Source organism: Hippocampus guttulatus, chromosome 20, assembly GCF_054856545.1.
Source record: "Hippocampus guttulatus isolate MCC_2025c chromosome 20, RoL_Hgut_1.0, whole genome shotgun sequence".
NCBI lineage: Eukaryota > Metazoa > Chordata > Actinopteri > Syngnathiformes > Syngnathidae > Hippocampus > Hippocampus guttulatus.
This window is the reverse complement of record NC_141280.1, coordinates 3,336,309-3,356,777: the sequence shown is the minus strand read 5'-3', so window position 1 is coordinate 3,356,777 and position 20,469 is coordinate 3,336,309. Positions and strand designations below refer to the sequence as shown.

Genomic DNA, 20,469 nt, shown 5'->3' with positions numbered 1-20,469 from the left:
AAGTGACTCACTCCAAAGCTGCACGTGGAGCCCCGTGGCCAAAAACAATTCGTTCTTACTCGACTTGACGGCGCTTAAAGATTTCCCATTAGTGCAATGCTGCTTGGAAACATCGACATTTTCTTTTAATCAAACGCTCGCTAATTGCTTTAAGGCCATTTCAAGTCTTTTTTTTTTTTTGTTGATATCCACACACTGAAAATGTTCCATCTATTTCAGCCTATTGATGTGCACAAAACCACGCACGAGTGGTTTTTGGCCCTCATCCACAAACTATTTGAGAGCAAACAGGTGAAACTGTCGTGCAAATAAATACTTCACCCCGAGAGAACAATGGGTGCTGGAATCTGTTTAAGAGTCCCAACGTGACAGACAGGCAACTTTTGAAGTAACTTTTTTAACATTCGTGACTGCCCGATACTGATTGTGCAAAAATAGGCCATACTCACCAAGATGGAGGTGTTGCATTGGGAAGTGGAAAATGTGCCACCGTTGTAGGCTTCTCACATGTTAAACTGTCATTCGGAGATGAAAATGGGTTATTGTAAAACGTTCCATTTTAAACTCATCATGAACTGTGATGACGCTTGAAGGACACGGCATACGCAAACAAAATGAAGTCAAACGCTTTGCAGCAATCACTGTGTATGCAATTAAACAGTTCCTGGAAGTGAGAATTCTGCAGATGTTCATGAGGGTGGAGATCGGGACACAATCTCGCCGTTATCATCCCGCTGGATATTCTGAGACCAGAATCTAGACTTTGAGTGACAAACCCACAAAAAGCAATGACTTACTTCAGAAACTTTAATACCGAGATCACTGCAAATGTCTGTTTTCCATACTTTTGAATTTTTACATATACAATGGACACAGGATTTAAACCGCGTTTTGCATTCTGTCAAATTCTACGGTCCCGCATGATAATTTACACCATGACTCATCGAAACTCTTCTACTGCAAACATTAATCAAGTTGGAACGAGTATAGAATTCATTTCAAGCCCGTTCGTCCAATCAGTCTGGATGGCTTCAGGAAAGAAACGGTTGGCATTTGCTTTTCTTTTCTTTTCTTTTCTTTTTTTGGACTTCTTTTTGGAGAAAAGTCGAGCACCTCCCCCTGTTGGTCAGACACCGCAATAACAACAAAACTCGAAGAGCAGCAAAGCACATCTCAAGAACAAAGATTGCACAGAATGGATGGATCCTTCCCGCACTCTTTTTCAAAATATGTAAACTCCATCTATTTGACAAAAATATGTGCAAAGGTTCTTTACAAAAGTGGGACGTCCGAGCAATTCACATTGACAAGCAAAATAATAATAAAAAAGAGAAGACAATTGGACTAAATAAACAGACTGGATGCACTGGATTGAATGGATGCAAAAAAAAAAAAAAGAAACAGTTGCACAATGCACTTTCATCACTCAGCCTTTCATCATTCAAAGTACAAAAACTAGAGAGCACTTTGCATGTACGTAAAATAAAATATGGATTATTAGCTATTTAGCATTTGGACAGGGCCAATTCTTCACCGGAGTGGCTGGGCAATTTTGGGCTGCGGGATTTCCTTTTTGATTCACAGTTTTGGATGATTGAAAGAATTCTTCATAGCGTGCCGTCATCTTAAATACATTTAGGCTGGCAAGCAATTAACATTTAGAATCCATTTCGAGATTCTTAAAACAGAACCATTATTTACAATTTGCTCATCTCTACAAAATGGAATTGAGCTAAACCTACAGGTGCATTTCAAGGAATTTGAATATTGTGACAAAAAAACGTTTCAGTAGTTCAATTTAAACATGAAAATTTCTTAGATTTACCACCCAGGAACATGTTTTGTTTTTCTTTTCGGAATTTTGATTATCTTTATCAGCTAACAAAACACAAATCTATATAATGACTATTTGAATTGATCTGCTATATTATTTTCTACTCCATTTTAATTTAGCTACATGCACCTGTACGTTATGTAAACATCACGTTAGTTTAGGCCTGTTAGTTTCTACATTCATGCCCAGGAGCGCTGCGCAGTCAGGTTGGAAATGCATCAATTCTAAATTCAGTAGGCGAGATTCTAAAGGTGGCGATGTCAAACCGTATGTTACTAATCAAGCAGCAACTGTGTTTTGTGTTGCAGTCCTACCATTAGTGGAATAAATTAGTCATTGTGTTGCAAGAAAATAAATTATGTTTACTATAGCTGGATTAAGGACACGCTGCATGGAACTAAATGTTAAAAGGCACGCGCACTCGTTCCCACTCTTAATGGCTGAGGCTCTCACGAGAATTTTAGTTGTGGAAAAGTGACATTTTCACAATGTACGGTCACTTTATTTGTTTCTATGAATATAAAATGGCCAAAAATCCTCATTGTGTTGGAATGATGCTTCCTTGACTAAATTCAATGTCCAAAGACTTTAGTGCACACTCAACTGCCACAGTGTTTGTGTGTGTCCATTGCTTGCTAAGATAATTTGGTGTTCATTGTACGTGTTCGAGTGGAGGGAAATATTTGTTTTGCTAAATGGTTGGTGTTGCAAGAGAAAAGAAAATCGAGAATTCAGTCAGATTTTGTACAAATAGTAAAAAGGCGACATATTTCTTTCAGATCAGTTTCAAAAGCAACGTGTTTAAACATCTTATTCTACACATTGTATACTGCTACTTTTTGGAATGACTAAATTATCTTTGTGACAATCAATATGATTTTTTTAAAGAGTGTGTGTGTTGGCATCACCTGGTGTGTTGAACAGTTAAGATGAAGAGGGGTGTTTTGCTTTCATGTGTTGCCCAGATGCTGTTTCAAAGGCACGTACGTCCCTGTTCGTCCTGGGAGTGACCTTAAATGACCCTAAGTGACTGGAGGCACAGTTGGATAGACTGTCGTACATTCACACTATGATGCATACACACGCACACACTCCACAGTTGTTTTTGTTGCTGTATCCAAACGCAGATAATTCTCTTGTTGAATACCCTTGGAACTTTTTCTGAGCATCCTCACGTTCACACACCTGAGGGAAAGTATGCAAGTGAACCTATACAGCGCACCGAAAGGTCAGCGCACTTCATCCGAACGTCCACTTTTGATTGTCAGTCAAAGCCGGCGTCTGACGCGCCACCGTTTTTTGTTTTGTTTTTACGCGGCCCTCCCGGCGATTGTTCTGAGAAGAAAAATACAAATTGTACAAAGTGGCGGCACGTCGACTAACCATGAGTAGTTGCACTGGTAATCACTAGAGGGCGCTGAAAACAACACGACAGCAGGCCACGAAACAGCGAAACACAGAATTAAAATGCAGATAGTCAGGCTTTAGCCAGGATTATGAAATAAAGCCATTAAATTATATCTATGTCGGAGTTTTTTTTTCTTGACGAACTAAACACTGATGTCAGTTGGACTGTACGAATAGAGCAACTTATTAACTGGAATTATGATACAAGGAAATAAATAAACCCTTCATAGTCATCCTTTCCACCCCCCACAAAAAAAACAACAGGTTACCACTATTCCAGATTCTTCCAGAGCATTCTCACGTCTTTATCACAGGAGGAAGTTCACTGCTTGAAAGTGAAAAGGAGATAGAGGCTCATGTGTGGCAGTACTGTTTTATAATCTTTCAAGGGATTTCTCTCCAATCTTCTTCCTATTGCTTTTAAGACACGAAGCACTCCAGATAGAAGTCTTGAAGTTATGGCGTGGCACCGCTGCCGATGGCTTTTAATTATATTCCTATTGTCGGAGGGGAGGTTCGAGGACGGATTGGTTGTTGTTAACTTCCCGGAGGAAATAAGATTGACATAAAAAATAAAAATAAAAAATAAAAAAAATTCCCTTTTAGTGCTGCATCAGTGGTTGAAAAACAATAAGCCCTGGGGAGCATTCAAAACAATCGGTGCTGCGCAGGGGGGAAAAAAAATCCAAATCCAGCCTCAAACATAATTGCTCTCCGTTGAGGGGATATGAAAAGCTTTCCCCACAGTTTGGTGGGTAAGCAGCTCATTATGAGTGTGTTCCAGTGAACAGCAAGTGGTCGAGCCTGCAAGATTTTGTTTTGCATTCTCTATGTACAAAATCCACTGAAGCCATTTAAATACCTCAGCTAACCTCTGCTGGGTTGGATTTGGCACCCCCCCCCCCCAAAAAAAGAAAAATCCTTCCATAAATTCAAGCTGACAAAAAAGGAAGGATGAAAGTCTCCATCCACTGTGGGATCACAGCGGGTCAGGAAATGGCTTATGTTCAAGCGTAAAATAGCTGGCGGGAGCCGTGGTTCCTCCAGTCTACAGAGGGGGGCGTAAATTCCTTTTCTTGATACTGTGTGTGGACGAAAAGGGAGGGCAACAAGATGAGCGACTGTCGTGCCCAGCCAATCATTGACCAGAGTGGGATTTTAATACCGGGACTGCCATTCATGTGCCTCGAGGAGTGTCAGTTCATGTCAATGGTGTTGAAGACCCACTCGGTGAACTTCTTGAGCTTCGTCGCGGAGGTCTGAGACTCTTCCTGAAGCCTCTGGTTGTCCTCCCACAGCCTCTTGATCTGAGCCTGAAGCCGCACCTTCTCGTCACGCTCCTGTGAGGGTGATATTCAAGTGTGCAGAAAAGAGAAAGGAGACGAGGGGGTAAATCTGTCAAGTGTGTTGTTGCCCACCTTCTTCAGGTCCTCTTGGAGCATCTTCACCATGGCCTCCAACTTGGTCACTTTTCTCTCCAGTCCTATGTGGCCCTCACTGTGTTGATAAAACACCCTTAGTTCATTTCACTACCACAATCATAATCACCAAATTGGTACATCGAGGCCGGCACGACAAGCAATTCCGAACTTCAAACCTTTTACGTTACGAAATTGAGAGCCGCTTGTGTGGTATTTATACGGCTGGTAACGTTTACTTGGGCTCCATTCACAGCACATCGGTCTTCATCTAATGTTTTTTATTTTTTTTTTTATGTGTGTGTGTCATATTTTATGGTAATTATGCCTGCAATAATATATTCAAGGACGAAAAGGTCAAGTGTTACCTGGATGCGGGCCGGGACATGGGAGCAGGCTGCAGCTCGATGTGGCTCTGCTGAGGACTGGAGGCGCCACTACTTCGGTGGTTGGAATCCCCAAACACGTAACTTCTCTGGACTGGAAGGACACACAAGAGATGATTGTTGTTTTCATTTTAAAACTGATATGAATAGAGCCAGATCACAAATGATCCGATTAATCAGCTTCCTTTTGGGGAAGAAAAAAAACAGGTCGCAGTAAACAACGGCTGACATTTCAGACGACAGTAAATCATTTCCGAGGCTCTTTTGGAGTCGTCAACCAAATGCACTCGGTGCTGCTTGACATTTTTTGGGAAGAGTCTGACCTTTTCCAATAAGTACCGTTTCCCACTTGGTTTTGTGTTGAAAAGGCATCTGTTGCGAGACCAACATTTTCCCCTAGTTCGTTGAAGTTTTCTTCACGCAACCGTACAATACAAAGAGTCAGCGTACACTCATTGCACGGCGCACCGAAAAGCGCATAAAAATAGCGATACCGTAGTGTGTGTTTCTTTCACTGTCAAACGTATTGGCCACATCCACAAGGTGTGTCCAGTCAAGTGGGCTGTCCCTTTCGGAGGATGGGAGGGGCATGAGCTCCTGAGGCAGAGGCCCACGATGACGCTCCACCAAATCCACCAAAGACGTGTCGGATGCCGAGAGGTCTCCTGTGAACGGAAAGGGGTTTACAAAATGGTGCCTGACGCAACACTTGTCTATCAGTAGAAAACGCGACAGATTGCCATGACTACGGGTCGAATTTTGTGCTGAACGTTTCCCAGCTACGCCGTAACAATTTCCTGCCAGTCGGTTACCGTGCAGCTTGACTCCCAGCTTATAGGAGGGCCGTCGAAGTGGCACGCCGCGGGTGGTGGGTGAGCGCGGCAGAGTGGAGCAACTGAAGAGGACGTCGGCGCCGAGTGCGGCTTCCATCACCGAATCCGTCAGAGAAGGAAGGCGCTGGCCGCGGTAGATGCTCTCGTCGGAAAGAGTGCGATGGAGTGAGCGACGGCGGCTGGGGGGCTGGCTCGGTGGGGATTTCTGCGCGTGCTGGAGAAGAAAGTCATCATATACGCTATCAGTCAAACGTTTGGGCACGCTTTTTACTGATAATGTGCATTCCATGCGAAAAGATGAAGCCACCAATCTAGTGTGCCCAAACGTATCTTTTAAAAAATAATCATAATAAAGAGAATTTTGAGGTTCTCGGTTCAAATCTCAGCCCCAGTCATCCTGTGTGGGGTTGGCCGATTTTCTGCAAAGGTACCTTTTCCTTATGTCTACGTGGTGGGAGAGGGCTGTCCTTGGCAGGGTGCCTCTTCACATCATCTTCAATCGTAGACTTAGCATGGGGCTGTGGAGAGTGCATGTCCCTCAAAGAAGGCCTGGCAGCAGGAGTCGGAATCGCCTCCATCCCACTCTCTCCTGGGGATTTCCTGAAATCATCCAAAACTTATTCGCTAAAACCAGAAGACAAACGACGGAGAGACGGCAGGACCCCTCGGTTATCACGTGAGTGCTCTTTTTACATGTCATAATTCTCTGCGGCCACAAGGGGGGAATCAAGACGCACAAACGGAAGATTCAGTGGGTGGCCAAGATGGGGGGCTGCTAAGTCTATAACCCTGAACGTTCTACTGGCCCCGTGCAATGTTTTCAACAATTACTGAAGGTCAAAATCCTCTTAAAGTGAAATTAATACGACAATTATGCCTAAGCATTTCAAATGTTTGAAAGACAGCATATGGTGACATCACTAATATCGAATATTAGTTATTCACCGATTTTGGAGGGAAGTAGGAAAAAATAGCGATACGGCTATCGTAACTTCTTACTTACTTGCGTGTGTCTCCAAAGTCAACCGAGTTGATGGTGGAACCGGGCTTCCTCCAGCCTATCAGGTACTTGGACTGAGCTCCCTGGCGAGGGTAAAAGCTCTTTGGCCCAGGAGACACCGAAGACTGGGATGATGGCGAAGTGGTTGAGGAGGACTCTTCCCGGGGTGACCCGTGTCTGAAAGGCGGATGAGTTTTTGCAAGCAAACATAAGCGATGGCCAAAGAGTGAACCTCTAGCCGCGTTTTCACACGGGCCAACCTTGAGTGAGAGCCGCCATCGCTCAGACTGAAGGTGCTGCTGTCTCGAACGAGGAGATGCGTCGGAGGCGTCCGACCGGTGCTATCGAGGCTCCTTTCTACCGGAGGAACGGGCGACTCGGCGGCTGCGGGCGACCTCTCCAGCATTCTGCGTCCGCCCTCAGTGGGGCTATGCCACGGCGACCGATCCCTGCTCTCTCGACCTCCGCTGGGAGCGAGCAGGGAGGTGGTGCTGCCGTGATGAGAGTGCGGGTGGTTGTGGTGCGAGGCCCCGTACGAGCTGGTGTCGATGCCGCTGTCGGCCGAGGCTCCCTGGAGGTAGCCACCTCCCCCGAGGCCGTTGGGCTCCGGCTCGCCTTGCTCGCCGCCGGAGCCCCCGCCGGCGCCCATTTCGTACCATTTATCGCTGTCGCTGTGGCCCCCGCTGGAAGCTGTGCTTGAAAGAGTATTGCTGCTGGAGTGGCCAGAGTAAGGACCGTCCGACTATTAGAACAAAGCACAAGGACGCGACTTTAGAAGCGGGGCGGCGGGGATATATGTATAGAATGACAATCACTGCTAAATTCAACGACGTTAGCATCGCTGAAAAAACACCACGCCGACCATGGCTCAGTGGCTCCAGCTGGATTTATACAACATTATTCAACTGGGATGATTTAATGTGCTCCCAAAAGACACATGGGATCCGCAGATCAGGTCCCTTCCAAAAAATATACAAACACTGGCTAAAATGTCAAAACATCTGTACAGATGTTAATTCCTGATGGTCGAAACTAAGTCGTGTAAAAACACACCTGGCTGCTCTTCTTCGGGGACAGGTGGATGACCTGCTCCTGTCTTTGAATGCGGGGCCCTCCGGAGTAGCTTTGAGCAGATTTGGAGACTGGAGCCTCTGCCAAAAAAAAAAAAAGCAAGCAGTCAGGGTTAGTGTAAAGGACACTCCAAAAACCCCTCAGGTACAACCAGATGACTTTTTATGCCGTTTCTTTATTTCGATGGGGCGGTGGGTACTTTTCATACCGACACACAACGAGGCTCATGAGCATTCTGCTGCTTCCATCAAGAAAAACACAAATCGCTTGTCATCCGTGGCAACATACATCACAAGAAAATGTGTCCCTCGACAGCGCCTGCTGGGCCTGTTCTGAGCAAGCTGTGCTGTGTGAATGAGTGTGCGCGTGCGTGCGCACGGCTGACGAAACAAAACTACTGTGTAACATGGGGGCTGTTGTGTAATTGTCGACGTCTTACGCAATACGACCTCCAGTGGAGGCAGATCGGGATCACGGTAACACGACAGAAAGCGCCGAGGGAGTTATCGCAACATCTACCAGGGGTGATTTTACAAACGCGGAAAGACCTCCTTTTATCTCTCTCGGCGTTACTCCGCGCACAGTTTTGTCCACACGGGGTCTTGTGTACTCATTAGAAATGGCTGCCGCACGTGTGCCCGCTGGCTTGCTCACTGAGGAGGAAGGGTGGTGCCATTACCATGATCGACTGTTCTACTGATGCCATGGCGTGTCAAGCAATCACTCTAAACTCCGACCTCCATCTTTATCTGGCCCCTCACTAAAATATGTCCAATGAGGTGGACTCAGAGTTTAAACGACCTTACCTTGACTTTTAGCATAATATTTCATTCTCCATGCAACTAGCGCAATTTTTGGACATAGTCACGCCACATCCTCATTTTTTTTTTACTCTCAGTGACAAGACATTAACATACTGTTGAAGGACTTCAGATTGTGCACAATGCTAAACCACAGCCCGAGTTGGAGCCAGACTCTCGGTTGACCTGGGATGAACTTTTCCAGCCTGAACCGTTCCGCCCCGACCAAAAAAAGACACAAGGGCTTAAAAGAAACCACGAAATGAAAGATGATGGCTTTTTCTATGTGATTGCGGGGGTCAGACCCGGGTCGGGAACACAAAAGTAGGCTGGCGAACAATCCGCTGAATTTAAGGTCCAGCGGAGAAGCAGAAAGCGGTGGCAAACGAGACGGTAGATTCGGTGGCTGCCACTGACCATGGTGGACAGAAATAAAGAGCGTTTGCAAACTCTACGCTGTGGGAAAGTGTCTACAAGTAAATGAAAGCAGATGTACGAAGGCAGCGGGAAAAAAGATGAATGGGAGGCAAATGAGAAAGAGTCTCGACACACGAGGTCCCAGTTTGCCAACTGTGGGGAGAGTAAGCGGAGGAATTTCCCATCCTTATTTTCTCCACGAGTAAATCTTACAAAAGATACAGGTGAGCAAGTTTTGCCCTTTCCCCGCCCTTTCCCTTGCCTGCTTGTCTCATTATCCTGCCACTTTTGTCTCCATTTACAGCGATTTCAGATTTTTTCCTCGAGTGAGCATAAGTGGGAAAACAAAAGTACTGCTTGATAGCAGTGACGATAAAGTAGGAATATAAATAGGAAGCGTACACTTCAGAATAGCCATTATTGCCAAAGTTCAAGAAGGAGATTTAAAAAAAAAAAAAAAAGCTTCACTGCACTCCATGCAATTGATCAGCCCAATGCTCAAATTTCTTCCCATTCCCCGCGCACATTTGCAAACAGACAGGCACTCCCATACACAAACAGAAAGACTGGCTGCAATTGCACGGACACGCTAATCATAACAAATACAATTCACATGAGAGAAATTGTGAAAGACAGCGCAGAAAGGGAAACACTCACACTCGCTTTTACATCGACAGACAATTTGGAGTCTCCACTTAAGCTAACGCGCACGTTTTTTTGGAATGTGGGAGGGAGCTGGTGAAAAACCACACCAAGGGGCGATGTACGGGCCGCCCTTCACAGAAGGGGCATGATCCAGTTCTTAAAGGGAAGTCACCTGTCGACGCTCGTTCAGCCGCTCCTTCCTCCATTCGGGACCAGTTGGGGGTGGACTTTCCACTTGACCCGCCCTCTCCGACAACCTGCCTCTCGTTCGACATCGGGGAGTGGCGACTCCCTGCGAACCTGATATATCAGCAAAAGAATAAAATAAAAAAATCATCCATCAATGTTTTTCTTCCCATGAATCCAGTAAGTGAGCTAAAAAAGAACGCGCGTGGACAAAAAGATCATCAAACGAGGCCGTCGAAAGAGAGCCACGTTGTCTATCGTCCTTACTGCTCAGGCATGGACTTCTGTCTCCAGTGAGCCGAGCCGCCGGAGGCGTCGCTGGAACACGACAGGTTACTGGGAGAGCTGCGATTGTGAGGAGAGCGACCCAGAGCCAGAGAGGAGACCAGGCTGTAGCTCTCGCCGCCTGGAGATATCCTGGCAAATTTAAGACACGAACACACATCGACACGAGTGCTATCAGTTTAACGCGTTATTATCGGCATTAATTTAAAACAATTTTACCTGGAATAATTTTTTTAACACGAGATTAATGCGGCACCACGTCACAGCGGATGTTACGTTGCTCTAAAATAATAAAATGTGCTCCAAGTTTGAAAAGCTGCTCCAAGTGAAAAATGTAAATGTCAAATTGAAAATCGAAATTGTTGTTTCAGTAAATATTTGAATTTTGCACAAAGAAAACTGATCCACGATTCCATGTTGATGAGAGCATTAAAATGGGAAAAATAGGAGAAGAAGAAATCAAAGGAAATTTTGAATAAATAAAAATCGGTGATTAATTACAGCTAATTCTGAGTTAACTATGAAATTATAAATTTGATTGCGATTAAATATTTTAATCGTTTGACAGCGCTAATTGACACACAAACACTCGTTCTCCTTTTTCCTTTTCCGCTCTACGGCCGCTCATCAGCATTGAAACTTACAAGTTACATCCTACCTCTTGGTGTCCAGCGGGCGCCCGTCACTGCTGACACTGCGTGGGATGACCGCACCCCTCTCGAGCCTCTCGGCCGACAAAGTCTTGCCCACTGAACTCCCCAGGCTGATGGCCCTGTTGGGCGTATGGGGCTGCGGCGAGGCAGTCAGCGACTGCTGGGGGCTACTGGATGTGCGCTGCCACTTGTTGTTGCTGCGGAAGGGGAACTTGTATTCAAAGGAGCCACTGTCACTGCTGCTGCTCTTGTAGTCGGCCATAGGCATGCGATAGAGTTCCGAGCAGCCCCTGGAGGGGGAGGAAATAAGTACAAGAGTTGGCTTTTTGGGCCAATGCTGAGATCTCAAGCAGTGCGACGAAGACACAATGTAAACAAAACAAAAACAAAAACAAAGTGCTAATGTTGGGATCCAAGTTAGCTTCCTCGACAGCCTCTTTTCATAACGAGACCATTTCACTCCTGGTTTGAGGCACCTTCTCACCAGATATGCAGTCTACAGAGAGTCCACCCAGTCAACCGATCGCCAACTAATGACCTTGAGATGAGCCGCCCCCTTGGAACCCACCTGCGTGGTGTGGCATCATCGTGCGGCGGGATGATGGAAACGCGCACGGTCACCGAGGTCCGCAGCAAGTCGATCATTTGCTCGTGAGTCAGGGTGGCGACGGCGACTTTGCAGATTTCCACCAGCCGACTTCCCTGGCGCAGGCCTGCCTGCCACGCGTAGCCGTACGGCTCCACCTTGGGCAGAGAGGAACGGCGTCACGATCATCCATCTTTGATTTTCACTTGGAAAGAAAGCGGTGGAAGTGTCCGATATTACTCGTGCGTAAGTTATAGAAGCAAATTCAGGGTTGTTCTGAAAGGGAGGGGAAAAACCGTGGCAGGTATGCAGTCGGATAATAAATAGTCAGCTGGGACACAAGAGGGCATCACTCGGGAGCGTGACGCACAAAGCGGATGGACGGACAATTGACGATACCTCAGCAACGATGCCTTCGTAGTTGACGTGGAAGCCGAGCTGTCCGAGGCCATTTCGACGGAGTGTCATTTCAGACGTCTCGCAGCCTTTTGTCAGGAACTGAGGGCAAGAGATGGAGAGACGTTTAGGACAAAACGAATGGTGCAAAGTAGTCAAAAGTGAAAAAAGTAGGCTGATGTGGGGGGGATGCCGGTAGCCGTCAAACTGGCATGTTTACCTCTTTCACGTCGTCTCCATAAAAGCGTTTTTTTGCAACCTCTGGCATTCAGGCAACATGACGATAAGCTGTAAAGTAGCTACGCTTCGTCAAATCCGCCCCTCTAACCTAAAAATCTTCAGTTTACAGCAGCGTTGTGATTAGCTTGGTAAAAATCGAAAAGCTAGTGCTGGAATAAGCAACAATGAAGCTTTATTTTTTCCACAAAGGCTTGGCATTGGCTTTCGTGGATTTGCTTTCCAGCATTGCAACTTAGAACGTGGCAAACATTTTCAAGAAAGTCAGCCCTTTAACTTCTGCTGATGTCAAGATTACCCTTTACCGTTACTTCCTCTGTCACGTACAGTCGGCGTGCAATCTTATTTAACACGTTCAGTGATTGAAGCGCATCACTCGTCACTTCATCTCATCACACACCTCGGTGCCAGGACTTGGGGTGTTATTTGCCATCCATTGTCTGGCTCACCCACGCGTGCGCTTTCTTTTGGTCGCACCTTCTCTGGACGGCGCTTGCACGCCATAAAATCCATCCATCAGTATCCATTTTATTCCTCGCCCTCTTTCAGTTCGGCACGTCAATAGTTACACGTCGGCTCATTACACATTTCCCAGTTTGGCCTTGATGCATTATTGATTATGCTCGGTGATAGTTCAAGGTTAATGTTCAGCGTGCGTTTTTGAAAGCCATCCTCTCTTTGCTGCAGAAAGCTAGCATATACCGACAAAATGCTAACGCGTTACTAGGACAATCGCGTCCAAACTGTATTACAATTATTCCACCATTTCTACAACCTGGTTCATATTCTCCAATGTAATTCTGACAAAGCAATGAAGAAAAAGCATCACAAGGCTCCAGTGGAGCGGGTGGCCCCAAGGCCACTTTCCTTTGGCCACTTTCCAAGCCTAAATGATTCACGATGAGCACCAACTACATAAAATGTGACATAAAAGCGATACACTTGTTCGCGCTAAATCAAATAGCGCTGTACATGTGCTCGTGTGTGTGGGTAGTAAGACGATAGGGAAATTAATGTTCTAAAGCACTGGGATTTGTACAACCCCCCCCCCACCAACCAGTTTCCAAGGCAACAGCTTTTGAAGAGCTCGAATGGAGTCTCTGTATGTGTAGGTGTATGAGTCATTAGGAGCATGTTGTCCAGAGGTGTTTTGAAAACTATCCCGAAAGACCAGTGAGACACAAAACGGCCAGAGTGCAACAGGGAGACAAACACCCGGCATGGTTGCCCCCCCCCCCCCGCACCGCAAAAAAAAAAAAAAAAAGCCAAATTGTGCACTCGATTGCATCATCACAAGCTTTCGATCAAAACTGACAGCACACAGTTGACAAATTTCTGAATGAGGGATTTGCTTGCTTGGCTCATCCCGAGTACAGACAAACGACTATTTGGGGGGGTTTTTTGTCTCGCAAGTAATGACTTTGTGCAACAGCTGCGTGAACAGTCATGAATCACGTTGCACATTTTACGACCACTTCTTTCAACCAGGCTTGCATCGAGGAAACGAGTTCAGTTCAGTGTAGCGGTACTGTTGAGAGCAGTCAACCTTGACCTGGCTTGCGCTTCCACCACGGGGCGTGTGCGCGCCGTGCGGCGATAACGGCTCCAGCGACAAAAATAGCAGAGCACTGGACTTCAGCGACTGGCGGATACGCAGCATTCCGTTTACTTTCTTCTTGGAACGCGGTTGATATGAAAGAAGATTCGCTTTGTTTGAGAAAGTATATTTTGTGACTATTCCGTCAAGTAACCAATCAGTGGATTGGCAGTGCCTCTGAAAGTGGAAATGGGGAAATAAGGGAACTTCAGTACATCTAATAGTGGAACTGCAAAAAATAGGAAAAAAAAAGTAGAAAAATTAAGAAATAGTAATAATAATAATAATACAAATGGTACTTCATTTAGGGTACGGAAGTGCTTAGCGGCTCCCTTATGCCACAAAATGGATTTACAGCACCAAAAAGCACAATAACCACCAGGTTTCTGCCTTTGGCCACTATGCGACGCGGGATTTTTTGCCAAGGTAAGCCATTTTAATCTAAAAAGGAAAAGTTTTCCATAGTTACAAACAGGTCTCGGTTTTTGCAAAATAAAACTTCCACAAAATGTGACTTATGCTCCAGAATGACAAAGAGCGGTTTGCAGCTATTTCCCATCGTGTAAGTTCTCACCTCCAGACGTTTGAGCACCTCTTTGAAATCCTCCGTGTTATTGCTGACACTCCTCAGCGACACACTTTCTCCTCGCTCATAGAAAACCTTTAAAGATGCCGGACTGCTCAGCGTCCAGCCAATCACATCTTTGGCGGCACAGTTGAAAACCACGGCTTTGGCATCATGATCCAACAAGATGAGGAAATCGTTGGAGATGGCGAGGAGGGCATCGATCTCTCCTCCCGTCCCTGGATCTTCCGCATGGACCAGCCAGGTAATCGCCCCGAGGCTGCGCATTTCGGCTCCGGCGTACGGCCGGCTCTTCTCCTTCTTTTTGTGGGCCAGTGAGATGAAGGGGAACTTGCCGGACGGGTCGATGGGCGTGCTGGTGGTGTGCCGCTCGGCCAGGTCGCGCAGGTACTCCTGGCGTGTTCGCGTGGCCATGGCGCGGAACTTGTGAGACTTGTGGGCGGCGTTCTCCGCATTGATGACCTTGGCCAGGAGGAAGTCCCGGAACACGGAGGACTTGGGGAAGGTCACGCCCTCTGGGATAGGGGGTCCAAAGGAAGGCATGTCTTTCGAGCGGGTGACGGCCACACTAGATAGGGAGGACAAAGAGAACAGAATAACCAATGCTGCACACAAAACTTGAGCCTTTTCCGACCCCGAACCTATTTAGGTACAAAGGTGAAGGAAAAAAGAAAACTGTTTTATCCATTTGACGAAATTTTGGCCGCGTATTCGCCCGTTCTAACCGCTTTCCATCGGCCCTCTGGACGCTTACTAAGAGACCCTTCAAATCGCCTTCCCAGGATGTTTTTCCTGTCTGGTATGTCAGGAACTCGGTTGAGCGGCCGTGGAGAGGAAAGAGAGAAGAATGAACGGAGACGCCGCGCTTAACAAATCTACAAGGCATGGTCAGAGAATATCTCCAGCGAAAGAAAGACGCGGCAGGAAATAGCACCGGGGTGCTAAAAACGACATTCCTAAGTCGGCAGCCGAACGCAGCAGACCTCGCGTCTGATTGAAGCAAACATCTGGCATCACCCTGGACCAGGGGTGGGCAATTATTTTTTGCATAGGGCCACATGAGAACCAGAAAATATTATGGAGGGCCGGATCAAAAGGGTGAACGAAATTTGACATAATATTAATTGGATTTCTTTATTTAAAAAGCATTATTTTGCATTTTTTGGTACGTTTTTCAGACTTTAAGAGTACATTATTCCGTCGTATCGAACGGGATTTGCTTGACTTGGCGCTACTGCGGGCTTCCGTATCGCCTCCCCCTTCCTCCCTATGCTCTGCAACTTCAAGTAACTGTGCCACCTGGCGTTGAAATGCCTGTAATTACAAGTCCAAATGAAATGAATGCAGTTGTTAACATCGAACCTTAATTGTGTACCAACCTTCGGCGGGCCGGATTAAAAAGACCAACGGGCCGGATTTGGCCCGCGGGCCATAGTTTGCCCACCTCTGCCCTGGACCGTGCTTTTGAAATGACAAAGCGATCGCAGTCTCCGGAGTGTCATTCATTGCCCGTTTCAATATCTTTGTAACCAAACCACAATCAATCCGAGAGGAGTAAATGTGAAGCTGGATGTTCTTTGAATTTTTACAAAGAATATCGTCAAGGTCGAGAACAGTATCGGGCAGGTAGTGGCCTGGGATTTCTATCAGGGAAAGGCACCTTATTTGTATTAAACTCACATTCCTTTCGCGACGGAAACACTTTTCATGCCAGCGTCAAGGTTACGAGAGTGAACGAAAAGTAATGAACACCCCCCCTCCCCCAAAGCTAAATTTAAAAAAAAACAAACAAAAATGTCAGTGCTTTAACTAAATGAAAACTAAAAGCTATGACATTTTCCATGAATGAAACTATCGGTACAAACTACAGTCATAGCGATAATATCCTTTGTTTTTAACATTACCATTATATTATATTAACACAAATGGAAAAAAAAAAGTCAAAACACAATCAAGACGTACTATAATGAAAAATCCCAAAATATCATAACCCGGTCAGGGTCAATATTTGACTTTTTTTTAAAGAGCCCATGTTGAATTTCAGCTTTACAGATGCCACGCCATTTTTTGCATGTATTGGGCAGCGCAGTTTCGGCATCTACTGCGAGGAAACTACCACGAGGCGTGGGTGTCGCAGATGTCACAGTAAAAATGGTCATTTTGAGGCCACATTTAGCTTTCCTACTGGGGGGAAGGCATTCATTATCCAACTGGAACCAAAGTATTCGCTATTGTTCCTCGAATTGAACATTTCCGTCGCAGCCGAACCGCAAATCGACAACGGCCAAGCGTCCAATAGAACGCGCACATAACAAACGAATCACGAAGGGGGGCACGTTGAAGTGGGGACGGCCAAAGTGGTCTGCGGGCAGGCTGCGCAGATACTCCCCCTACGAAAATTGGCCCCCGAATCCACTTCATCATAACAACCATCGCTCAATACGCCCAAACTGGAGCTCTCAAAGCACTTGTACTCCAACACCTGTGAGACAGTCAACCAAAGACCCGTGACTCATGCCGGACGGTGAAGGGGAGGGAAAAGCATGCTGCGAAAACCATAATGAGAAGACGGGCGAGCGAGAGAGTGTCAACTTAAAGGGTGACGGTCAGGGGAGAAGGACAAGAATGCGGCGGCGCAAATTACTACGCCGGCGAGGCGACCGCGAGGTCACCGAGCAAGGAGGCTCGCCAGAAGCGGATCAAAAGAGTCCGTCCGCGCTCCTGCGGTTTCGGCGATTTTAGCTCTCAAACATTTGTAGCGTGTGGGCAGTTGCGGACTTCCAGTGTCCACAATCCCGCTGCCTACTGAGCAAAAGACAAAACACGCCGATGCCGAGTGCAGTAGGAGGCTCCGATGTGCGGACGACGAAAGGCTACGGTCGTTTTCAAACTCGTTTCATCATCCCAAAGTTTTCACTTCAGGCAACGGAATTCACATCAGTGGGTCGCAGGAGGCGATGGAGGAACACTGGCTCAGCGATTGCCGCTCTTGCTATATAGCCGCTTCATTCATGCGTATGTTGTTGCTAAGGAACCGAGCGGCCCCACGGGATACAATTAAGAACTAACACAATGTGCTCAGAGAGCAATTAAAGCGCCCATTAAAACGACGGTCAAAGGAGCACTGCGGGATGAAAACAGATAAGACATAAAAAGGAATAACCAAAGAATATTTTGCCCTTCACGGCAATTTGAAAGAGGAAACGGATGGCGCAAGGCATTCATTGTGTCTGAAAAATGCCCCTCGGCTGGCATATTATACAGTCGAACCTCGCTACAAGGTACCTCGAGAAACATAACTAATCCGTACGTCAGAACGGTAGTTCGTCGTAACCATTTCCAATAAAATGGCCGCCTACTACGATGTATAACAAATACAGTTCGAAAATTGATAGATGTAAAAACATGAACATGCCATACAGGATAAACATGCCAATTACAAAAATTTGTATATGAAAAAAAAAAAAAGATTTCATAAGACGTGAAACATTCCTACTTCAACTCTGTCACGGCAGGAAAGACGACAATGTTCCTAGTCGATGAGCAGCGTTGCTAAGCAACGGAGCGGGGGGGGGGGGGGGGGATCCCGACACGGATGCGCATTTCTCACCTGTAGGCGGTATTGTCAGAACAAGGGTTGTGCGCCCGCACGACCACAAAGACATGTTGGAAGTGCGAGCGAATGTTTTTGGGGGTGAACGGGAGCGCCCCAGGTTCCTGGAATACAATGGTGACGATGTCATTCCCGATGTGGCGCTTCCGCAGCAGCTGGAAAGGTTCAGGAGCGAGAGTGGAAACGAGATTGACGTGAAAATGAGTCGTGATTGAAACTGTAAGACAATTATATGAGCCACCTCCGTACAATGGTGTTGTTTATTTGATGTGGGGGGGGGGGGGGGGGGGGAAGAAAGGCATACTTACTTGCTGTTTGTTGTTGGGCGTATAAGGAAGCATGGTGGACACATGGAACATGAGCTCGTAATCCTTGTGCGTCGTATACAAGGAGTGAGTGCCCGTTGAGTCAGCTGAAAGAAACACAAGTGAGCGTGAAATTGCCAATCCTTCTCCGCAAAACGGTAATACGACGAGGAAATGAGAACACAAGCGCAGGCTATTACGGAAGTTGTTTGATTTAAAATAAATAAATAAATGAAAAACTTTTCCGAGTCAATTCAATTGCATTTTCTTTGAAGCGATTTATCGTTGTAATAACAACAACGGCGGTGACGATGATGACGATGGGCTGTGAAAATGCTTTTAAGTCATCTAAAAAGCTATTGAAGTAAATCGTTTGATTTGTACGGGTGTGCTTGATTCAGTCGATTCCCATTCAAAGCAACAAAGCAGTATCGCTCACCCACGATCAAAGTTTGGCTTCAACTATTTGACTCCTCTGACATTCCACAGTTGTCTGACAACCGAGACTCACTGCCCCCCCCCCTTTGCGTTGAAACCAAAACGCCCCCCTGCTCATTTTGTCACCCATCGACGTCATTGTGTTCCACCCAGAACGGCTCTCCGAAAGGGACCGGCGAATCATTCCCACAATTACCGTGAGACTGATTCAATTCCCCGGGAACACGGTATGAATGCGGTGAAGAGTTCGCATGGTCGGTCCATACTTTTGGCGTCCAGTTGGGCCCGGTACTTTGAAAAGCCTTTGAGTCGAACCCTCTCCCCGAGAAGATGAAGAAACTCCTCCAGCGCTGGACCGGCTGATTCGTTGTTGTACATTTCCTCCTCGCTGCTCTGGCCTGACATGCAGTACATCACTCCCACTTTGCGCTGGAAACTTAGCTGCGTTGGGAACAACAGCACCCACGTCACGGATTGCGCTCTCGTGATTGGCGGTGCCGTTTATGAGAAAACTCAAAGGTGGTGCTCTTTTACCCCCTGCTCGTCCAACTTCATCAGCTGCTCGGTGACCTTGGGCGTGTTGAGTGCCAGGCGCAGGCAGTGAACGTTGAGCTCGGGCACCAGGTACTCCAAGACTTCTTTGAGGGGCAGGCCTCTTGCTAAACCGTGTTTCGACGTGGAAGGTACTGCATCTTCCACGATGGAGCCGCGCAGGGTGTTTAACTGGACACGACAAAACGGGGAAAACAAACAAATTTTTGTCATGCTCAGCTGTGAAATGGCACAACTCGGTCCTTCGCAGATGAAGGCTGAAGGAGAAGCTGGTAGGTGGGCGTTCACCCGAGGGAGTGACAACAAGATCTCTGGCACCGAGTGTGCGTCTATCGGGGAGCGTTACCTCTTGCCGGGAAGCAACAGACAGATCTATTTCATAGGAACTGGCATTAGGGTAAGATCCAGGCTCTTCGGGAATGTTAGCTTGGACAAGCTAAGGTGGCCTAGCAAGTTCCTCTGGCTAACAACCAGATTCCTTCATATTAGCCTCTCCAAAAAACAAACAGGTTGATGTTCATCTTGGTCCATAGATTAGAGAAGAAAAAGATGGATGCCCAAAAAAAAACCTGCATCTCCATTTATCAAGTATCAACTCCAACTTTATTGTCAACACAGATGAAATTTCTTCCCTCTCACAACATATAACAAGAGGAGCCGCTGCGGGTGCCCGCACCGCCATCAAAAGAAATTTTACCTCACTGGTTCGAAAAATGACCCTGTAGTTGTACTGCTGTCCGTGCTCCTTGTGTTCCTCCAGCTTCTCCCTCCTGAGACTCACCGCCACGGGGCCTAAATTCTCGTCCACTCCTAAGTAGTTCCAGTGTTCTAGAGAAGTCAGGGAGGAAACACATAAGTAGGTCGAGATTCATTGGAAACAAGTCAAGGGTAAAAGCAATGCGGACCACTGAGAAGACAAAATGAAGCGCCTGCGGGGACATTTTGCTTACCTCGGAGGTAGAAGTACTTTCGATAGTAATAGGCTCCGAGGTCAACATGTTCCACGATGTATCTTTTGGACCGATCGGCATGTTGACTGGGGCCGTCTTTCGTGGCCTCCAGGACCGCCACGCCGGCATTGGTAAAATGGCTCGTCAGCGTGGCCTCCAACGGGCCTTCTTCCGGACTGCTGCTAGAATTGCCGGAGCCGCCGCCACTTCCGATGCTGCCCTGCTACAAAGCGTCAAGACAAAGAAACACGAAGCTCACTTAACCGCTTACCGT

At 46.7% G+C, this 20,469-nt stretch overlaps 1 protein-coding gene across 3 annotated transcripts in view; it reads right to left on the bottom strand.

The window, feature by feature from the left end:
* Positions 1-793: 793 nt before the first annotated feature.
* The window catches only part of sipa1l1 (signal-induced proliferation-associated 1 like 1), a 36,334-nt gene continuing 16,658 nt past the window's right edge, over positions 794-20,469 (bottom strand). Inside the window, exons 3-24 of one of the 3 annotated variants that reach the window (XM_086100438.1) lie at positions 20,196-20,418; positions 19,943-20,073; positions 19,228-19,416; positions 18,960-19,134; positions 18,259-18,362; positions 17,948-18,105; positions 14,326-14,905; positions 11,921-12,019; positions 11,504-11,679; positions 10,941-11,225; positions 10,265-10,414; positions 9,984-10,111; positions 7,932-8,029; positions 7,535-7,620; positions 7,139-7,369; positions 6,882-7,055; positions 6,310-6,478; positions 5,858-6,092; positions 5,540-5,710; positions 5,028-5,139; positions 4,660-4,738; positions 794-4,581 (exon numbers count right to left, since the gene is read on the bottom strand). In XM_086100438.1, coding sequence (XP_085956564.1) covers positions 4,438-4,581; positions 4,660-4,738; positions 5,028-5,139; positions 5,540-5,710; positions 5,858-6,092; positions 6,310-6,478; positions 6,882-7,055; positions 7,139-7,369; positions 7,535-7,620; positions 7,932-8,029; positions 9,984-10,111; positions 10,265-10,414; positions 10,941-11,225; positions 11,504-11,679; positions 11,921-12,019; positions 14,326-14,905; positions 17,948-18,105; positions 18,259-18,362; positions 18,960-19,134; positions 19,228-19,416; positions 19,943-20,073; positions 20,196-20,418 — 3,897 coding nt within the window. In that variant the 3' untranslated portion in view covers positions 794-4,437. Of the gene's footprint in view, positions 4,582-4,659; positions 4,739-5,027; positions 5,140-5,539; positions 5,711-5,857; positions 6,093-6,309; positions 6,479-6,881; positions 7,056-7,138; positions 7,621-7,931; positions 8,030-9,983; positions 10,112-10,264; positions 10,415-10,940; positions 11,226-11,503; positions 11,680-11,920; positions 12,020-14,325; positions 14,906-17,947; positions 18,106-18,258; positions 18,363-18,959; positions 19,135-19,227; positions 19,417-19,942; positions 20,074-20,195; positions 20,419-20,469 lie in introns of all 3 variants that reach the window. The other 2 variants (XM_086100436.1, XM_086100437.1) reach the window with 2 other exon arrangements.